This window comes from Dendropsophus ebraccatus, chromosome 3 (assembly GCF_027789765.1).
Source record: "Dendropsophus ebraccatus isolate aDenEbr1 chromosome 3, aDenEbr1.pat, whole genome shotgun sequence".
In the NCBI taxonomy this organism is placed as follows: Eukaryota; Metazoa; Chordata; class Amphibia; order Anura; family Hylidae; genus Dendropsophus; species Dendropsophus ebraccatus.
In genome coordinates, this window is record NC_091456.1 from 190,406,561 (window position 1) to 190,425,007 (window position 18,447).

Sequence of the window (18,447 nt, forward strand, 5' to 3'; positions counted from 1 at the left end):
GAGCTCTGCACATTTTCCTTTCCTACTTGATTGCCAGCTGGAGAACAGAGGTCAGAGGTTATCAGTGCAGTGAAGGAGAGATCTCTGTCTTTGTTAACCTTTTTTTTTGTTGCAGCATGTACGTAAACATTGGGTCACTTACACACTGCAGTACATAAGGGGTTAAGCAGAAGGACACACGCTCTTACCTTCTCCCCCGGGCCCCATAGCAACTGCCTACCCTGCCTCTATGGTGGCTACGCCACTACTTATAGACACTTTCTGGCTCTATGTATAATGGCTGGACCATCGGCAAATAAAGCCCCCCCCCCCCCCAGTCCTCCCAGTCTGTAAGCTCTTGCCAGTAGGTCTCTCACTCCCTTTGTATCTTTATTTATATATTTGAATCATTTAATACTATAATTTGTAAATGTAACCTCTGTATTCTGTGTGTAAAATAAAAAAAAAATGCTGAAGAATCTGTTGGCGCTATACAGATAAATATTATTATTATTTTATAGAATTTTTTTATTTTATTTTTCAATTTTAGAAGAGATTTTTTTATTTTTACTACTAAGGACGTCATCTCCCCGTCCTCCAGCTTCTAGATTCTTCTCCCTGACACTTCCTGTGGATGGGAACAGATCTGATCATTCTTATTATGTTACATAAAAAAGAGTAACTTTCCATGTCTGCAATATGTTTAAGCTTCTATTACTGGGAAATCAGAGAAATGGTGTTTTCTCCTTCGCAGATGATTCTACCAGGAGCTCAGGGGGACATCAGATCTCCTCAGAGGATCATATCACACAAGATACATATGAGGAGCCGTCCACTATCCCAGATACACCCTCAGCCCCTCACAGCAAAGATCTCTCATCTCATCCTGTTATACAAGTCCCATCTTCTGCTCCATCACAGCAAGCTGACATTTACAGAGAAGACGATGAACATCAAAGAGAAAATACAGGAAAGTCTCAATTTTCATGCTCACAATGTGAAAAATGTTTTACTCATAAAAAATATCTTAAGAGACATCAGATAATTCACACAGGGGAGAAGCCATTTTCATGTTCAGAATGTGGAAAATGTTTTAATCAGAAATCAGATCTTGTTAAGCATCAGAGAACTCACACAGGGGAGAAGCCATTTTCATGTTCAGAATGTGGAAAATGTTTTTCTGACAAATCATATCTTGTTACGCATCAGAGAACTCACAGAGGGGAGAAGCCATTTTCATGTTTGGAATGTGGGAAATGTTTTAATCAGAAATCATATCTTGTTAAGCATCTGAGAATTCACACTGTAGAGAAACCATTTTCATGTTCAGAATGTGGCAAATATTTTACTCGGAAATCAAATCTTGTTCAGCATCAGAGAATTCACTCAGGGGTAAAGCCATTTTCGTGTTCGGAATGTGGGAAGTGTTTTACTGAGAAATCAATTCTTCTTAACCATACATACATTCACATGAAGGAAAAGCCATTTTCGTGTTCAGACTGTGAAAAAAGTTTTACTCGGAAATCAGATCTCGTTCTGCATCAGGGAACTCACACAGGCGAGAAGTCATATTCATGTTCGGAATGCGGGAAATATTTTACTCGGAAATCACATCTTGTTACGCATCTGAAAATTCACACAGGGGAGAAGCCATTTTCATGTTCAGAATGTGGCAAATGTTTTACTGGAAAATCAGCTCTTGTTAGGCATCAAAGAACTCACACAGGGGAGAAGCCATTTTCATGTTTGGAATGTGGGAAATGTTTTAATGATAAATCACATCTTGTTAAGCATCAGAGAATTCACACAGGGGAGAAGCCATTTTCATGTTCGGAATGTGGGAAATGTTTTAATGATAAATCAGATCTTGTTAAGCACCAGAAAACACACAGAGGGGAGAAACCATTTTCATGTTCAGAATGTGGCAAATGTTTTGCTGGGAAATCAGTTCTTATTTACCATCAAAGAACTCACACAGGGGAGAAGCCATTTTCATGTTCAGAATGTGGCAAATGTTTTACTGGAAAATCAGCTCTTGTTAAGCATCAAAGAACTCACACAGGGGAGAAGCCATTTTCATGTTTGGAATGTGGGAAATGTTTTAATGATAAATCAGATCTTGTTAAGCATCAGAGAATTCACACAGGGGAGAAGCCATTTTCATGTTTGGAATGTGGGAAATGTTTTAATGATAAATCAGATCTTGTTAAGCATCAGAGATTTCACACAGGGGAGAAGCCATTTTCATGTTCGGAATGTGGGAAATGTTTTAATCGGAATTCAGATCTTGTTAAGCATCAGAGAACTCACACAGGGGAGAAGCCATTTTCATGTTTGGAATGTGGAAAATGTTTTAATGATAAATCACATCTTGTTAAGCATCAGAGAATTCACACAGGGGAGAAGCCATTTTCATGTTTGGAATGTGGGAAATGTTTTAATGATAAATCAGATCTTGTTAAGCATCAAAGATTTCACACAGGGGAGAAGCCATTTTCATGTTCGGAATGTGGGAAATGTTTTAATCGGAATTCAGATCTTGTTAAGCATCAGAGAACTCACACAGGGGAGAAGCCATTTTCATGTTTGGAATGTGGAAAATGTTTTAATGATAAATCAGATCTTGTTAAGCATCAGAGAATTCACACAGGGGAGAAGCCATTTTCATGTTCGGAATGTGGGAAATGTTTTAATCGGAAATCAGATCTTGTTGACCATCACAGAACTCTCAAAGGTGAGAAGCCATTTTCACATTCGGAATGTGGGAAATGTTTCAATTGAAAAACTAAAAGGGAGGAGCCACAATGAGGTAAATGAATATAAAGAATTCTAAATGATTATGAAGGAAAATCCACATTTTATGGTAAAATAGTTCTGTGAATAGTATTAGTTACTGTACTCACTGCACTTCCTGACAGCAGCTACCTGTGTACCCCATAGAGCTATAATCAGGCTCCTCTCCTCCAGGCTGTGCCGTCCTGCTCTGTGGTGATTCTGTCCATAAGTTGGCCGTGCCCATGCCCCTCCCCCAGTGTCCTCCATAGACACATACAGGCTTTAATGGACCACAAATAACATATTTTGGACACTATAAGACACATAGAGGATGGAAGTAATAGAGAGGAGCAGCTGGAGGGGAAAGAGGATAGAAGTGTTGTGTGCAGGAGATGGTGTCATACTACCTGCTGGACCTTTATTCCATTCATCATATGGAAACAGTGACTACAAACATAAGGGAACAATCCTAAAGCCTGGATAAAAAAGAAAAATAATTCTATCAACATACACTGCTCAAAAAATACAGTGACCCCTCAGATAACCTCTCCTAGATCTGAGGGAATGAAATCTTCTCAGTGATACTTTGTTCTGTATAAAGCTGAATGTGCTGACAACAAAATCCCACAAACATCATCACTGGCAATCCCATGTATTACCCAATGGCGGCCTGGATTACAGTGGGAAAACGCCCTCCAGGCTGATCCAACTTTGCTGTAATGTCTTTAACCCCTTAAGGACCAGGCCAATTTTCACATGAGCTGTGAAACCAGAAAAAAATTAACTGTGTGATGAAATTGGAAAAAAAAAGCAATTTTTTTTTTAATTTGGAGAGGTTTCGTGTTTACACTGTTCGCCCTAGGGTAGAACTGACTGGTTGTACATGTTCCTTTAGTTAATACGATTGCAACAATATGTAAATTGTGTACCTTTTATTTTATTTTATTTTATTTAGTTGCTTTTAAAAAATTAGAACATTTTTTGGGGGGCGGTCCTCCTACTAGAAGACCAGGGATGGGGGAAAGCAACCATTTAAATTTAGCTGTCAATTTTGACAGCTGCATTTAAATGGTTAATTGCCGTGGTCCCGGGCTGCAGATAGTGAGAAGTTGGCCATTAAGTGGTTATTACTTTGGGTTAAAACATTGTAATCCTTAAAATGGCTTTAGCTTTGTAACTGCTTCTAGAAGAACGAGAGAAATGTTGGCAGCCTGCCGATGAGAAAAGCACCATGAACCTACATCGTAGCCATAACACAGACATAAGAATGAGACTGTTATATAAACAATATATGGTAAACATCACGTTGTGCCCGCCTGACTGTGCAGGACAGGAATCTACTGACCATCTATGGAGTAACCAATCAGAGTGTGACATGTATGTGTCTTGTGACTTGAAACCCCACCTGTATTAAGCTTATATAATTTCATGTGAAACCAAATAAAGCGTGAGTGCACACTCCTAACTCAGCTGAGAGAGGAGGTTATACCGTCTTTTTGCCTGGTGTCATGTCCTCGTCGCTAGCGCTCAGCTTACTTAATTTGGACAGGGATAGTCACTTGGGAACAAGGGAGATGAAAAGCAAATCTCACCTTCACAATAGCGTAAGAGATCGTTGTGTTCAGAGCAGGGTTGCCACACGACCCCCCTCTGAACGCCTTTAACCATAGCGTACATTTACGTCCTTGGTCCTTAAGGGGTCAAACCAAGTAAAAAGAAAAGGCTGAGTATTGTGTGTGGCCTCCACGTGCCTGTATGACCTCCCTAAAAGGCCTGGGCATGCTCCTGATGAGGTGACGGATGGTCTCCTGAGGGATCTCCTCCCAGACTTGGACTAAAGCATCTGCCAACTCCTGGACAGTTTGCTGCAACGTGATGTTGGTGGATGGAGGAGACATGATGTCCCAGATGTGCTAAATGGGATTCAGTTTTGGGGAACGGGCGGCCAGTCCATAGCTTCAAAGCCTGAGGTCTAGCATTGTCCTGCATTAGGAATCCAGGGCCAACTGCACCAGCATATGGTCTCACAAGGGGTCTGAGGATCTCATCTCGGTACCTAATGGCAGTCAGGCTACCTCTGGCAACACATGGAGGACTGTGCGGCCCCCCAAAGAAATGCCACCCCACACCATTACTGACCCACTGCCAAACCGCTTGTGCTGAAGCATGTTGCAGACAGCAGATCGCTCTCCACGGCGTTTCCAGACTCTGTCACGTCTGTCACATGTGCTCAGTGTGAACCTGGTCTCATCTGTAAAGAGCACAGGGCGCCAGTGGAGAATTTGCCAATCTCATGTTTACCATGATCCAGACGTGTCAAACTCAGGCCCTCCAGCTGTTTTAAAGGGGTACTCCGGCGGGGGCACTTTTTTGATAGGACCAGCGGCGGGTCCCGCATCGCGGCGCTCCGGCCCCTGGTTCCCAGCCACTTCCTGGTGTCTGACGCCAACCGAGACACTACGTCTCAGGTCCGCTCAGTCACTCAGTGAAGGAGGTGGGATCCGTGTCAAGTCCGCTCAGATCCCGCCTCCTTCACTGACTGGCTGAGCGGACCGGAGACGTAGCGTCTCGGGCGGTGTCAGACACCAGAAAGCGGCCGGGGACCAGAGCGCCGCGATGCTGAACCCGCCGCTGGAACCGGGGAGGTGAGTGGTCGTCTTTTTCCTCAGCCACCCCCTCCCCGGTCCCATCAAAAAAGTGCCCCCACGCCGAAGTACCCCTTTAAACCTACAATTCCCATCATGCCTGAACAGCCAAAGCTAAACCTTTGGCTGTCCAGGCATGATGGGTCTTGTAGTTTTGCAACACCTGGAGGGCCTAGGTTTGACATCCTTGCCTATCCTGATCTATCCTCCCACTTTTCATCCAACTCGCTTTTTAACTCCCTGCAATCCGGCTTCCACCCCCACCACTTTACAGAAACTGTCCTCACCAAAATGGCCAATAACCTAAGCCTCACACCAATACTCTTTGCTCCTTCTCCTTGACCTATCTTCTGTCTTCGACACAGTTGACCATTCTCTCCTACAGATTCTTTCATCCCTCGGCGTCACTTGCGCAGCCCTCTCCTGGATCTCCTCTTACCTCTCCAACCGCACTTTCAGTGTCTCCCACACCACCTCCTCTCCTCGTCCCCTTACTGTTGGTGTCCCCCAAGGCTCTGTACTCTGTACTCAGATCTACCTCTGGGCCGGTTTTCACCTCTTTGCTATCCAGGATTCCAGAGTGTCTATCGGCCATATCTTTCTTCTTTCTCCCACTTTGTAAAGCTCAGCATGGACAAAACAAAGCTAGCCTCCCCCATACTCTGGAACTCTCTACCCCGACACATCCGGCTCTCATCCACCTGTCCTTGAAAGTAACCTTAAAACCCATCTCTTCAAACTAGGCTACAACCTATAACAATTCTGCATCACACTTGGTTGGCTGCACTTAACCTCCTGTTTCTCTTCCAGTATCCTATAGATCAGGGGTACTCAACAACATTTAGTGAAGGTCCACTTACCGTGGTCTATTGTCAGGTGAAGGTCCGAGCTTTCCATAGTAGTATACAGCATCCCTGTGCGCTGTTCCCCAGTAATATATAGCCCACTGCGTGCTCTCCCCCGTAGTATATTACCCCCCCTGTGCACTCTCCCCCTGTAGTATATAGCCCCCTGTGCGCTCTCTCCCTGTAGTATATAGCCCCCTGTGCGCTCTCTCCCTGTAGTATATAGCCCCCTGTGCGCTCTCTCCCTGTAGTATATAGCCCCCCTGTGCTCTCTCCCAATAGTACAGTCATTTGTTTCGAGAATTACACAAATATTATATTTTCACATGATCTGCTGCCCTCTGGTTTTTATGTGTGTTGGTCAGGTGTTCTTATCACATACAGAAATATAATTGCAATCATATTATGAGTAACACAAGCTTATACTGACAGTTAGAATGAATTAATGCAGCAAGTCAATATTTGCAGTGTTTCGCCTTCTTCTTCAGGACCTCTGCAATTCTCCCTGGCTGCTCTCAATCAACTTCTGGACCAAATCCTGACTGATAGCAGTCCATTCTTGCACAATCAGTGCTTGCATTTTGTCAAAATTTGTTGGTTTTTGTTTGTCCACCCATCTCTTGATGATTGACCACAAGTTCTCAATGGGATTAAGATCTGGGGAGTTTCCAGGCCATGGACCCAAAATCTTAGTTTTGTTCCCTGAGCCATTTTGTTATCACCTTTGCTTTATGGCAAGGTGCTCCATCATGCTGGAAAAGGCATTGTTGATCGCCAAACTGCTCTTGGACGGTTGGTAGAAGTTGCTCTTGGAGGACATTCTGGTATCATTCTTTAGTCATGGCTGTGTTTTTAGGCAAGACTGTGAGAGAGCCAATTTCCTTGGCTGAGAACCAACCCCACACATGAATGGTTTCAGGATGCTTTACAGTTGGCATGAGACAAGACTGGTGATAGCGCTCACCTCGTCTTTTCGGAATAAGCTGTTTTCCAGATGTCCCAAACAATCAGAAAGGGGATTCATCAGAAAAAATGATTTTCCCCAGTCCTCAGCAGTCCACTCCCTGTCCTTTTTGCAGAATCAGTCTGTCCCTGATGTTTTTTCTGGAGAGAAGTGGCTTCTTTGCTGCCCTCCTTTAGACGAGGCCTTGCTCCAAGAGTCTCAGCCTCACAGTGCGTGCAGATGCCCTCACACCTGCCCGCTGCTATTCCTGAGCAAGCTCTGCACTGCTGGTAGCCTGATCCCGCAGCTGAAACACTTTTAAGAGACGGTCCTGGCTTGTTGGTCTTTCTTGGGCGCCCTGGAGCCTTTTTGGCTCACGAGAAGAAGCGTTTTATACGTGAAACGGACGTCGCTCTGTTTACTTGTGGATAGTACCTGCTATTGATGCCTTCTATGTCCAAATAAAGCATCTTTTAACCGATTTTGGTGAGCTGCCGCACTTCATCTTATCCTTTTGTGCAAAGACTTTACTGGATTGTTTTCTCAAGCTGAGCACCACCTACGGTAGAGTTACACAAACCAATGGAGAGTCACGGTGAGGTCCAAGTTTGGTTTCCTAAAACTGGGGACAGTGCCAGCATACACATCTTGTGTGAAACTATAATAAATGATAACTTCCCTATCGTCTTATGCTGTAACAGAACTTAATATAGCTCCAGCAAACATTGTGAGAGTAGAGAGTCAACTCTATAATGTCTCACAAAGGTGAGTGAATTGGACCAAGTAGCTGAGTCCAAAAGAACAGAGCATCTTTCTGCCCAGGTGGTGGAAACGGCTCTGATCGAATGCGCTTTGGTGAAGTCCGGAGCTTCTCTTCCTGCCGTGGTTTAACACAAGTTGATGCAGTCGCAAATCCAGCGCGAAATTGATGGCTTTGAGGCCTTCCTGCCCTTGTTTTTCCCATGGAACAGGACCAGTAAGTTATCTTCTATCCTAAAGGAAGAAGTTCTCTGTAGGTATATCCTCATTGCTCTGACCACATCCAGAGTGGAATAGTCTTCTCCTTCCTCCAGACCCTCTGGAGCAAAAATCGGAAGCAGGATGGAATGGTTTATATTTGCAAAGGAAGAAACCTTGGGTTGGAAAGCCGGTAAATATCTTAGGATGACTTTGTCTTCCAGAAAAGTTGTATAAGGTTCACCAGCTGCCAGGGCCTGAAGCTCACCTACCCTCTTGGCTGTAGTGACAGCCAACAGAAATGCCACCTTGAGGGTGAGAAACTTAGTTTCTACCGAATCCAGAAGTTCAAAGGGCTGTTAACAAAGCTGTTTCAGGACTAAGGGTAGGTCCCAAGGTGGTACAGGTCTAACTATTGTAGGTCTTAATTGATCAATTGCCCTAGTGAAATCTTTCACTTCCTTCTCCTGTAGATGTCTTCTGTTTAGCAAGGAAGACAAGGCCGCAATCTGAACCCTGATCGAGCTGGGTTTTAGACCATTGTCGAAACCTTCCTGCAGGAAGTCCAAAATCTGCGCCACTGATGGACTTTGTGGATTGATTTTGTGAGAAATAGCCCAGGTCTGGAAGATTTTTACCAATCCTGTTATAGGAGCGGTTGGTTGCAACACTCCTAGAGTGAGACAACGCTTCCAACACTTTCTGAGAGAGAACCTGAGAAAGTGTTCAATACGGGCCGATCAATCTCCAGGTTGGCAGGTTGAAGGCCTTGAGACTCTCGTACAACTGGTTGTCCTGAGACACCAGGTCTCTCAACATTGGTAATCTCCAATACACTCCCCTGCTCATGTTCAACAGTTGTGGGAACCAGCACGTCTTTGTCCAGAAGGGAATTATGGCTATCACATTTGTCTGATCCTGGCGGATCTTTGCTAATACTCTAGATATTAGAGGAATTGGTGGAAATACATATGCCAGCTGGAAGTGTCACTTGATGGACAGGGCATCCACTGCTAGGGGATGGTCTTCCCTGTAAAGGGAACAAAAATTGGTCAGCCTGGCGTTCTGTTTGGTTGCCATCAGATCCCCAGCGATCTACTATTTGCCTGAGCACCCTCTTGTTCAGTGCTCATTTTCCTGGAACCGTAAGCCCTCAACTCAGACGATCCGCCATCACATTGTGGGTGCCCTTGATGTGTATTGCAGATAGCTTTGTTATCCTCTCTTCTGCCCATACAAAGATCCTCTCCACGTCTCTCAGAAGGGTCTGGGACCTTGTGCCTCCTTGTTTGTTGATATACCAAACGCACTCTATATTGTCTGTTTGAACTTTCACCACCTTGCGGTAAAGTACCTGCTCGAAGTGTCTTAGTGCCAGAAACACCGCTCTTAGCTCTTTTACGTTGGAATACAGGTCTTTTTCCTTTACGGTCCATAATCCTGAAACTTGCATCTGATGAAGATGGGCTACCCAGCCTGTCCCTGAGGCATCTGTGGTAATCACCTCCCAAACTGGTTCTACAAGATCCATCCCATCTTTCACCTCCTGCCACCATCTGAGAGATAGTCTGGTGTTTACAGACAGGACATGAGTATGATTCAGGGTTGCTAGATCTCTGCTCCAAACCCTGAGAGTCTCTTGTTGTAGATGCCTGAGGTGCCATGAAAGGTGCCCCAAGAATTTCATTAGAGTTCTCAATGAAACCTGACGTGGTGTTTTTAAAAACTGACATCCCATTTGGATCCTGTTCTTCCCCTGAATGGATAGGTAGAGTTTCATCTGGACCGTGTCGATGATGAATCCCAGGAAAGCTTTGGATGTTGACAGCTCCAAGTCTGACTTCTCCTGATTCACCACCCAGCCTAGCTGATGGAGGAAATCTAGGACAATCCTGGTCTGCGTGCAAAGGAGGTCTGTTGTAGGCGCCATGATTAGCCAGTCGTCTAGATAAGGGACTATGCTTATCCCTTGTAGTCTCAAAACAGCTACCACTGCTGAGACTATTTTGGTAAAGACCAATGGCGCTGTACTTATGCCAAAAGGCAGCACTCTGAATTAAAGGTGCCTGACCTTTCCCTGTAGGTGTAGTGCTATCCTTAGATACTTCCTGTGGCAGGGATTGATTGGTACATGGAAATATGCGTCCTGGAGGTCCAGGGACGCCATGAAGTCTCCAGGCAGGATTATTGATTTGACAGATTTTATTGTCTCCATGCGAAATCTTTTGGTGACTATACATTTGTTCAAATACCTGAGATCTATTCTAGTCTCCATTTGCCGGACTGCTTTGGGACCAAAAAATTTGGGAATATACTCCTTTCCCCTCTTCTGCTGGAGGGACTTCCTCCAAGGCTGTGATTTTTACTAGATGCAAGACCTGTTGCTCTAGAATGTTTCTTTTTCCGCTTTCTAACCTTTTTGAAATCAAAAATCTTTCTAAAGGAAGAGGGTTTAAAGGAAGAGAATAACCAAAACGGATAGGGGTTTACGACCCAGGGGTCTTGGACTGCAGACGCCCAGATCTCCCAAAAAAACAGTCAACCGACTGCCGACCGGCAAAACTGAGGAGTCAAAAATCAGGTTTCCTGTTTCCTTCCTTTTGACCTGCCTAGAGGTGCCCCTTCTACGAGAAAAGGTCTCTCTACCCCTGTTGGAGTACCTGGACTGCCTTCCTCTTGGTGGTGATCTTGGTTTCCTAAACCAGTGCTTCTCAAACTTTTTCTACTGGAGCCTCACCCAACAGACCAAGGCAATGCCTGGGCCTCACCAGACTGACCAAGAGGATGCCTGGGCCTCACTATCTGTGGTGAAAGTCCATTTAAAAGCTGAAAATAATGCTAGGGCTACTATTCACCAATCTCCCAAGCTCTTTATACTAATAAAGCAAGTACAAAATAAATAAATAAAATAATAATGGAGATTTTTGCAAACAGCAAAAGAACTAAACAGATTATAGTTGCTTTGTGAAAACTGGCTCCCCAGCTGGGCCTCACCAACAACTAGGGGGTGCCTCACTGGTGAGGCCTGCCTCACAGTTTGAGAAGCACTGTCCTAAACTGTCTCCTGGCTGAAGTGATCCGAGGAAGGGACTTTCCCTTCTTATCAGATAATTCTATCATTAGGTTATCTAACTCTGCACCAAACAACCTCCCGGGTTTATATTCTAGGTTGCAGAGATGCTACTTGGACGGGTTATCCCATCCAAGGTTTCAGCCAGAGGGCCCTCTTACCTGCAGTAGAAAGGGCCATGGTTCTGGATGCCAGTGTAATCTGCTGTGAAGAAGCATCGCAAAGGTAGTCAATAGCTAAATTTATTTTCTTAAATTTGGCGAGTATATCATCCCTTTTTTCTCCTTTCTCTAAGTTATCCTGAGACTTAGCCAGCCACCTTCTAAGCGATCTGGCCACTCCGAAGGCAAAGACTGACACCGAAGTCTGAGCAGCAGCAGCTGAGTAGGACCGTTTAAGGGCTACTTCCACCCTACGATCCATTGGGTCCTTTAGACTGGACCCATCCTCTGCTAGTACCAGATTACGCTTGGAAAGTTTGGCAATAGCCACATCTTCTCTCGGTAGTGCTATCCATTCCTTAGACTGATCATCTCTTATGTTGTACATAAGTTTAAATCTCTTACTATGAACAGAAGATTTTCTGCCTTGATCATATCCATAATCCTTATTCTCCTTCTTGCACTTTTTCTCGACTTATTTTTAATAGAGTCCGTAAGTTCTCCAATGGACTGCTGCACAAAGTCTTTTACCCAGACGACCACATCCTGGATGGAAGGTTCATCCCTATTCAGTAAGGAATTGCGACATTCCTGGCACAACATAGAGTAATTTGCTTTAAAGATTTATCTGTAAACAAACGCATGCAAACAAGACCCCTTAGATCCAGAGGAGAAAATAGGGTGCGAGGAACTATCCTCGACTTACCACACCGGATACACGACAGGTTGTGTTTAAAAGTGCATTTACTTCCACGGGACCCCCTGCTGGAATCCATAGAAGACATCTGTAACAGACATTACAACGGTACCTTGGTTCTCGAACTTAATTGGTTCCAGAAGGCAGTTTGAAAACCGAGCAGTGTCTTCCCATAGGAAATAATGTAAATGTGATTAATTGGTTCCAGCAGCCACCAATAATTACCTACAATCCTCATTTATTACACTGACAAGTGCTCAGTATAATCACTACAGTACAGTACAGAACAGCACTATACTGTACAGGACATTAAACATAAGAAATGTTCATCAGAACCAGCAATTATAGTACAGTAGTCACCAACTCCTCACCCATCCTTTACTGTATAGCGTTCCCCCCCCATCCAAGCACTGTAATGTATGGGAGATGGTGGTGCACTGCCTGTACTACTACTACACTGTATATGCACTCCAGCAGTCTTATACAGCACTGTACTGTATGTGAAGCCTAAACTACTGCTTAACTCGCCAGGTACAACCCACCATCCACGCTCGCAAAAACGTTTGAAAACCGAGCATAGTTCCAATTCCAAACACTACTTTTGGATAAATTTTCGTTCGAATACCAAGCAGTTCGAGTTCCAAAGCGTTCGAAAACCGAGGTATTACTGTATATTAAAATATGCTAGCAAGCAATACTTCATTATGCACACATAGAATAATTCAGCTACCTTAAAGAGGTTGTCCAACATTTTTTTCTTATTGGAAATGTGAATAACTTGTTATCTGTCTCTTTCCCTGAGTGGTTTTCTCTCACCTTTTTTCGCCTCTGTGTCCCCGGGCCTCCTCCTCTGTTGCTGCTTTTTGGGTTTGTGTTTGTTTACATAAAGAACTTCCAGGTCACAGGGGTCAGCAGTGACATCACAGCTCTGCAAGCCTGTAGCTCCACCCACTCTACCCATAGGCAGGTAATGTCTCTATTACTACAAATGTCCTTTTAAGCAGCATGGTGGCTCAGTGTCTGCCAATTAGTTTTGTTATCAAATCAACTAGTTTTTTTTACACTTTTATCTGTTGTAGCACTACAAACCCCAGTACACATGTACATGATAGGAGTTGTAGTCCTGGATTACATATACACTACAGTAGCCATACTACAGGTGGGCGGGGTCTCAATGAGCCAGGATTCTGTTACAAGTTTACCTCAGCAATAGATTGATAGATGACATGGTGACTGCCATGAGGTGAAGTCTCCTCTCTCCTCTCCATATTACACACAGCAGCAGCCTCTCTCCTCTCCCTATTACACATAGCAGCAGCCTCTCTCCTCTCCATATTACACACAGCAGCAGACTCTCTCCTCTCCATATTACACACAGCAGCAGCCTCTCTCCTCTCCATATTACACACAGCAGCAGCCTCTCTCCCTTACACATAGCAGCCTCCTCTCCATATTACACACAGCAGCAGCCTCTCTCCTCTCCATATTACACACAGCAGCAGCCTCTCTCCTCTCCCTATTACACATAGCAGCAGCCTCTCTCCTCTCCATATTACACACAGCAGCAGCCTCTCTCCTCTCCCTATTACACGCAGCAGCCTCTCTCCTCTCCATATTACACATAGCAGCAGCCTCTCTCCTCTCCCTATTACACATAGCAGCCTCTCTCCTCTCCATATTACACACAGCAGCAGCCTCTCTCCTCTCCATATTACACACAGCAGCAGCCTCTCTCCTCTCCATATTACACACATAGCAGCCTCTCTCCTCTCCATATTACACACAGCAGCAGCCTCTCTCCTCTCCATATTACACACAGCAGCAGCCTCTCTCCTCTCCATATTACACACAGCAGCAGCCTCTCTCCTCTCCATATTACACACAGCAGCAGCCTCTCTCCTCTCCATATTACACACAGCAGCAGCCTCTCTCCTCTCCATATTACACACAGCAGCAGCCTCTCTCCTCTCCATATTACACACAGCAGCAGCCTCTCTCCTCTCCCTATTACACACAGCAGCAGCCTCTCTCTTCTCCATATTACACACAGCAGCAGCCTCTCTCCTCTCCATATTACACACAGCAGCAGCCTCTCTCCTCTCCCTATTACACGCAGCAGCAGCCTCTCTCCTCTCCATATTACACATAGCAGCAGCCTCTCTCCTCTCCCTATTACACATAGCAGCCTCTCTCCTCTCCATATTACACACAGCAGCAGCCTCTCTCCTCTCCATATTACACACAGCAGCAGCCTCTCTCCTCTCCATATTACACACAGCAGCAGCCTCTCTCCTCTCCATATTACACACAGCAGCAGCCTCTCTCCTCTCCATATTACACACAGCAGCAGCCTCTCTCCTCTCCATATTACACACAGCAGCAGCCTCTCTCCTCTCCATATTACACACAGCAGCAGCCTCTCTCCTCTCCATATTACACACAGCAGCAGCCTCTCTCCTCTCCATATTACACACAGCAGCAGCCTTTCTCCTCTCCATATTACACACAGCAGCAGCCTCTCTCCTCTCCCTATTACACACAGCAGCAGCCTCTCTCCTCTCCATATTACACACAGCAGCAGCCTCTCTCCTCTCCATATTACACACAGCAGCAGCCTCTCTCCTCTCCATATTACACACAGCAGCAGCCTCTCTCCCTTACACATAGCAGCCTCTCTCCTCTCCATATTACACACAGCAGCAGCCTCTCTCCTCTCCATATTACACACAGCAGCAGCCTCTCTCCTCTCCATATTACACACAGCAGCAGCCTCTCTCCTCTCCATATTACACATAGCAGCAGCCTCTCTCCTCTCCCTATTACACATAGCAGCAGCCTCTCTCCTCTCCATATTACACACAGCAGCCTCTCTCCTCTCCATATTACACAGCAGCAGCCTCTCTCCTCTCCATATTACACACAGCAGCAGCCTCTCTCCTCTCCATATTACACACAGCAGCAGCCTCTCTCCTCTCCATATTACACACAGCAGCAGCCTCTCTCCCTTACACATAGCAGCCTCCTCTCCATATTACACACAGCAGCAGCCTCTCTCCTCTCCATATTACACACAGCAGCAGCCTCTCTCCTCTCCCTATTACACGCAGCAGCAGCAGCAGCCTCTCTCCTCTCCATATTACACATAGCAGCAGCCTCTCTCCTCTCCCTATTACACATAGCAGCCTCTCTCCTCTCCATATTACACACAGCAGCAGCCTCTCTCCTCTCCATATTACACACAGCAGCAGCCTCTCTCCTCTCCATATTACACACATAGCAGCCTCTCTCCTCTCCATATTACACACAGCAGCAGCCTCTCTCCTCTCCATATTACACACAGCAGCAGCCTCTCTCCTCTCCATATTACACACAGCAGCAGCCTCTCTCCTCTCCATATTACACACAGCAGCAGCCTCTCTCCTCTCCATATTACACACAGCAGCAGCCTCTCTCCTCTCCATATTACACACAGCAGCAGCCTCTCTCCTCTCCATATTACACACAGCAGCAGCCTCTCTCCTCTCCATATTACACACAGCAGCCTTTCTCCTCTCCATATTACACAGCAGCAGCAGCAGCACTGACCTATCACTCTCATCTTTACACTACAATAGTAACAATATAGGGGAAGATTTAGCAAAGCCTGTGCAGGGGAGCAGTTACTCATAGCAACCAATCAGATTGCTTCTTTATTTTTTAAAAAAGGACTTGGAAAATGAAACCTAGAATCACCCCCTCATACTTTCTTTACTGTTTATAGCTCCAACCTATGCTGCAGTGCTGTACAGAGATTGTAGTCTGTCATGCTGTTTCTACTGTTGCAGTTTCTTATGGGCTCAGATGTTAGTTACATGTTAGGGGTGTGGCTAAATATATGCATAACCCCACCCACCTGATGACTCACTGTTCCCTCACTGGCAGGAACAGGAAACAGAAAGAGAACAGAATATCACAGGAAGTAAAGAAAACACAGGCAGAGCAGTCATGTGACTGAGAACACAGTAAGTGCTCTAAATAAAAAATAGAAGTGTATGTAGAATATGCAACACCCACAGAGGTCAATGCAATGCTAGTTTATTGAAAAATCCCGGACAACCCCTTAAGGCTGGGATCACACTATGTATATTTGAGGCTGTATTTGGTCCTCATGTCAGGTCCTCATAGCAACCAAAACCAGGAGTGGATTGAAAACACAGAAAGGATCTGTTCACATAATGTTGTAATTGAGTGGATGGCCGCCATATAACAGTAAATAACGGCCATTATTTCAATACAACAGCCGCTGTTTTAAAATAACAGCACATATTTGCCATTATATGACGGCCATCCACTCAATTACAGCATTATGTGAACAGAGCCTTTCTGTGTTTTCAATCCACTCCTTGTTTTGGTTGCTATACAGCCTGAAATATACAGCCTCAAATATACGTAGTGTGAACATAGCCTTAAGCTGTAAAACAGTCCTGCAAAGGAGATTTCACTCAGCAATAGTAACCCAGCTGGTTGCTTGAGAGATTTCCCACCATGTGCTGTCCTGAACGCCAAACAGCACTGTGATGATGGTCTGGGCACTTTAAATGGGCACCCTTGGCGTCACTACATTAAGGCCCTGCCTCCTAGTGCAGTTGTATGTAACTCCCATGGGCGATCCTTGATACTGCCCATACACCCCTTTCTAGAAAGCCCGATAGGAGAGGGATAGTGATTCTATAGGCAAATGTGACCTGATTACCGCTCCTTTGCCGCTCCAAGCGATACCTCCGAACAGTGGCGGGGTCCCGGAAGTGAATCTTCACTGCTATGCGTCACTTCCGCCCACACCAAGATGGCGCAGTGGCTTCCTCCACTCCCAAGGGAAACGCTGCCACAGGACCGCTTCTGCCTCTTGAATTTTTAACTGGACAAGGAATAACCCCGTCCGGTACCACCTCCACCTTAGACCGCCGACCGGAATCTGCTGGTGTCACCGCAGCAACGATTCTCTGCTCCCACTGCTACACAGGTATTGGGCAGAGGTATATGATACTGTGGTACAAAGAGTACTCACAGTGTTAAAAATGCCTCAAAAGTTTTTAGAACACAGCCAAAAAGAACGCTGGCTGTGAGATCCCTATCCCATAGATAACAGGGACAAGAGAAAAAAAAACTCAGAGGGAGGGGGCCATAGGGGGCCTATTATAGCAAAGGGGGTGGAGTTGTTAATTTTGCCTCATTAAAATATTCCCTTGTCCACAGGTACACAGGGGTGGAGACACCCCATCTGTTGTGCTGCCAATACGGACGATAGGGAAACAATAATGCCAAGCACCAGCCTCCTTTTAAAGTGTCCAGTGGTGTCATTCTTACTTAATCATGACAGATTGATCTCCAGCCCTGCCCTCATCAACACCCCCACCTGTGTAATGGAGCAATCACTGAAATGATGTTAGCTGGTCCTTGTAAGGCACGGCTGCAATGATGTTGAAATGTGTTCTGGGTGATAAATTTTCTAGGCAAATATTGACTTTGCAAGTAATTGCTGTTAAGCTGATCACTCTTTATAACATTCTGGAGTATATGCAAATTGCCATTTTAAAAACTGAAGCAGTAGACTTTGTAAAAATTAATATTTGTATCATTCTCAAAACTTTTGGCCATGACAGCATATAGCCCCCCTTGTTTGCTCTCCCCCTCCCATACAGCATATAACATAAAAAACCAAACACTTATACTCACCTGGGTCCGGGCGCCTTCTCTTCACGCTTGTGGCCGTACTGCAGTGGTCACAAGAGGCTGCCCTTCCCTTGTCCTGGTGCCAGCACTCCAGTGACGTCACTCAAGCGCCAAAACCAGAGGCAGAGAGCAGCCTCCTGTGACCGCTGCGGCCACAAGAGTGACTGACAGGGAGGGAGCCAATGGCTCTTCCTGTCAGTGCTCCTGCACGGTAACTGTGAGCGCTCATAGTTATGAGAGTTACAAGCGCTCATAGTTACTGTGCAGGGAGCAGCGCAGCTCAGTATACAGGTATGCTGCAGCCGGGGGCCGGACAGCTGGCCTCCGCGGTCCGCCAGTTGATGACCCCTGCTATAGATTGTAAGCCCTCGCGGGCAGGGTCCTCTTCCCATATGTACAAATCTGCCATTTGCCTTCATGTAATGTGTTTTTGATCTTGTAATGCTCCTGTTTGTTACACTTATCACTTGTATGGAATTAAAGGGGTTATCTAGCGCTACAAAAACATGGCCACTTTCCCCCTCTGTTGTCTCCAGTTTGAGTGAGGTTTTGAAACTCAGTTCCATTGAAGTAAATGGAGCTTAATTGCAAACCGCACCTGAACTGGTGACAACAGTAGGGGGAAAGTGGCCATGTTTTTGTAGCGCTAGATAACCCCTTTAA

At 45.4% G+C, this 18,447-nt stretch overlaps 1 protein-coding gene across 3 annotated transcripts in view; it reads left to right on the forward strand.

The window, feature by feature from the left end:
- Positions 1-606: 606 nt before the first annotated feature.
- The window catches only part of LOC138786841 (zinc finger protein 585A-like), a 28,205-nt gene continuing 10,364 nt past the window's right edge, over positions 607-18,447 (forward strand). Inside the window, exons 1-2 of one of the 3 annotated variants that reach the window (XM_069963912.1) lie at positions 607-2,688; positions 16,587-16,598. In XM_069963912.1, the coding sequence (XP_069820013.1) occupies positions 679-2,688; positions 16,587-16,598 (2,022 nt within the window). In that variant the 5' untranslated portion in view covers positions 607-678. Of the gene's footprint in view, positions 2,714-16,586; positions 16,599-18,447 lie in introns of all 3 variants that reach the window. The other 2 variants (XM_069963913.1, XM_069963911.1) reach the window with 2 other exon arrangements.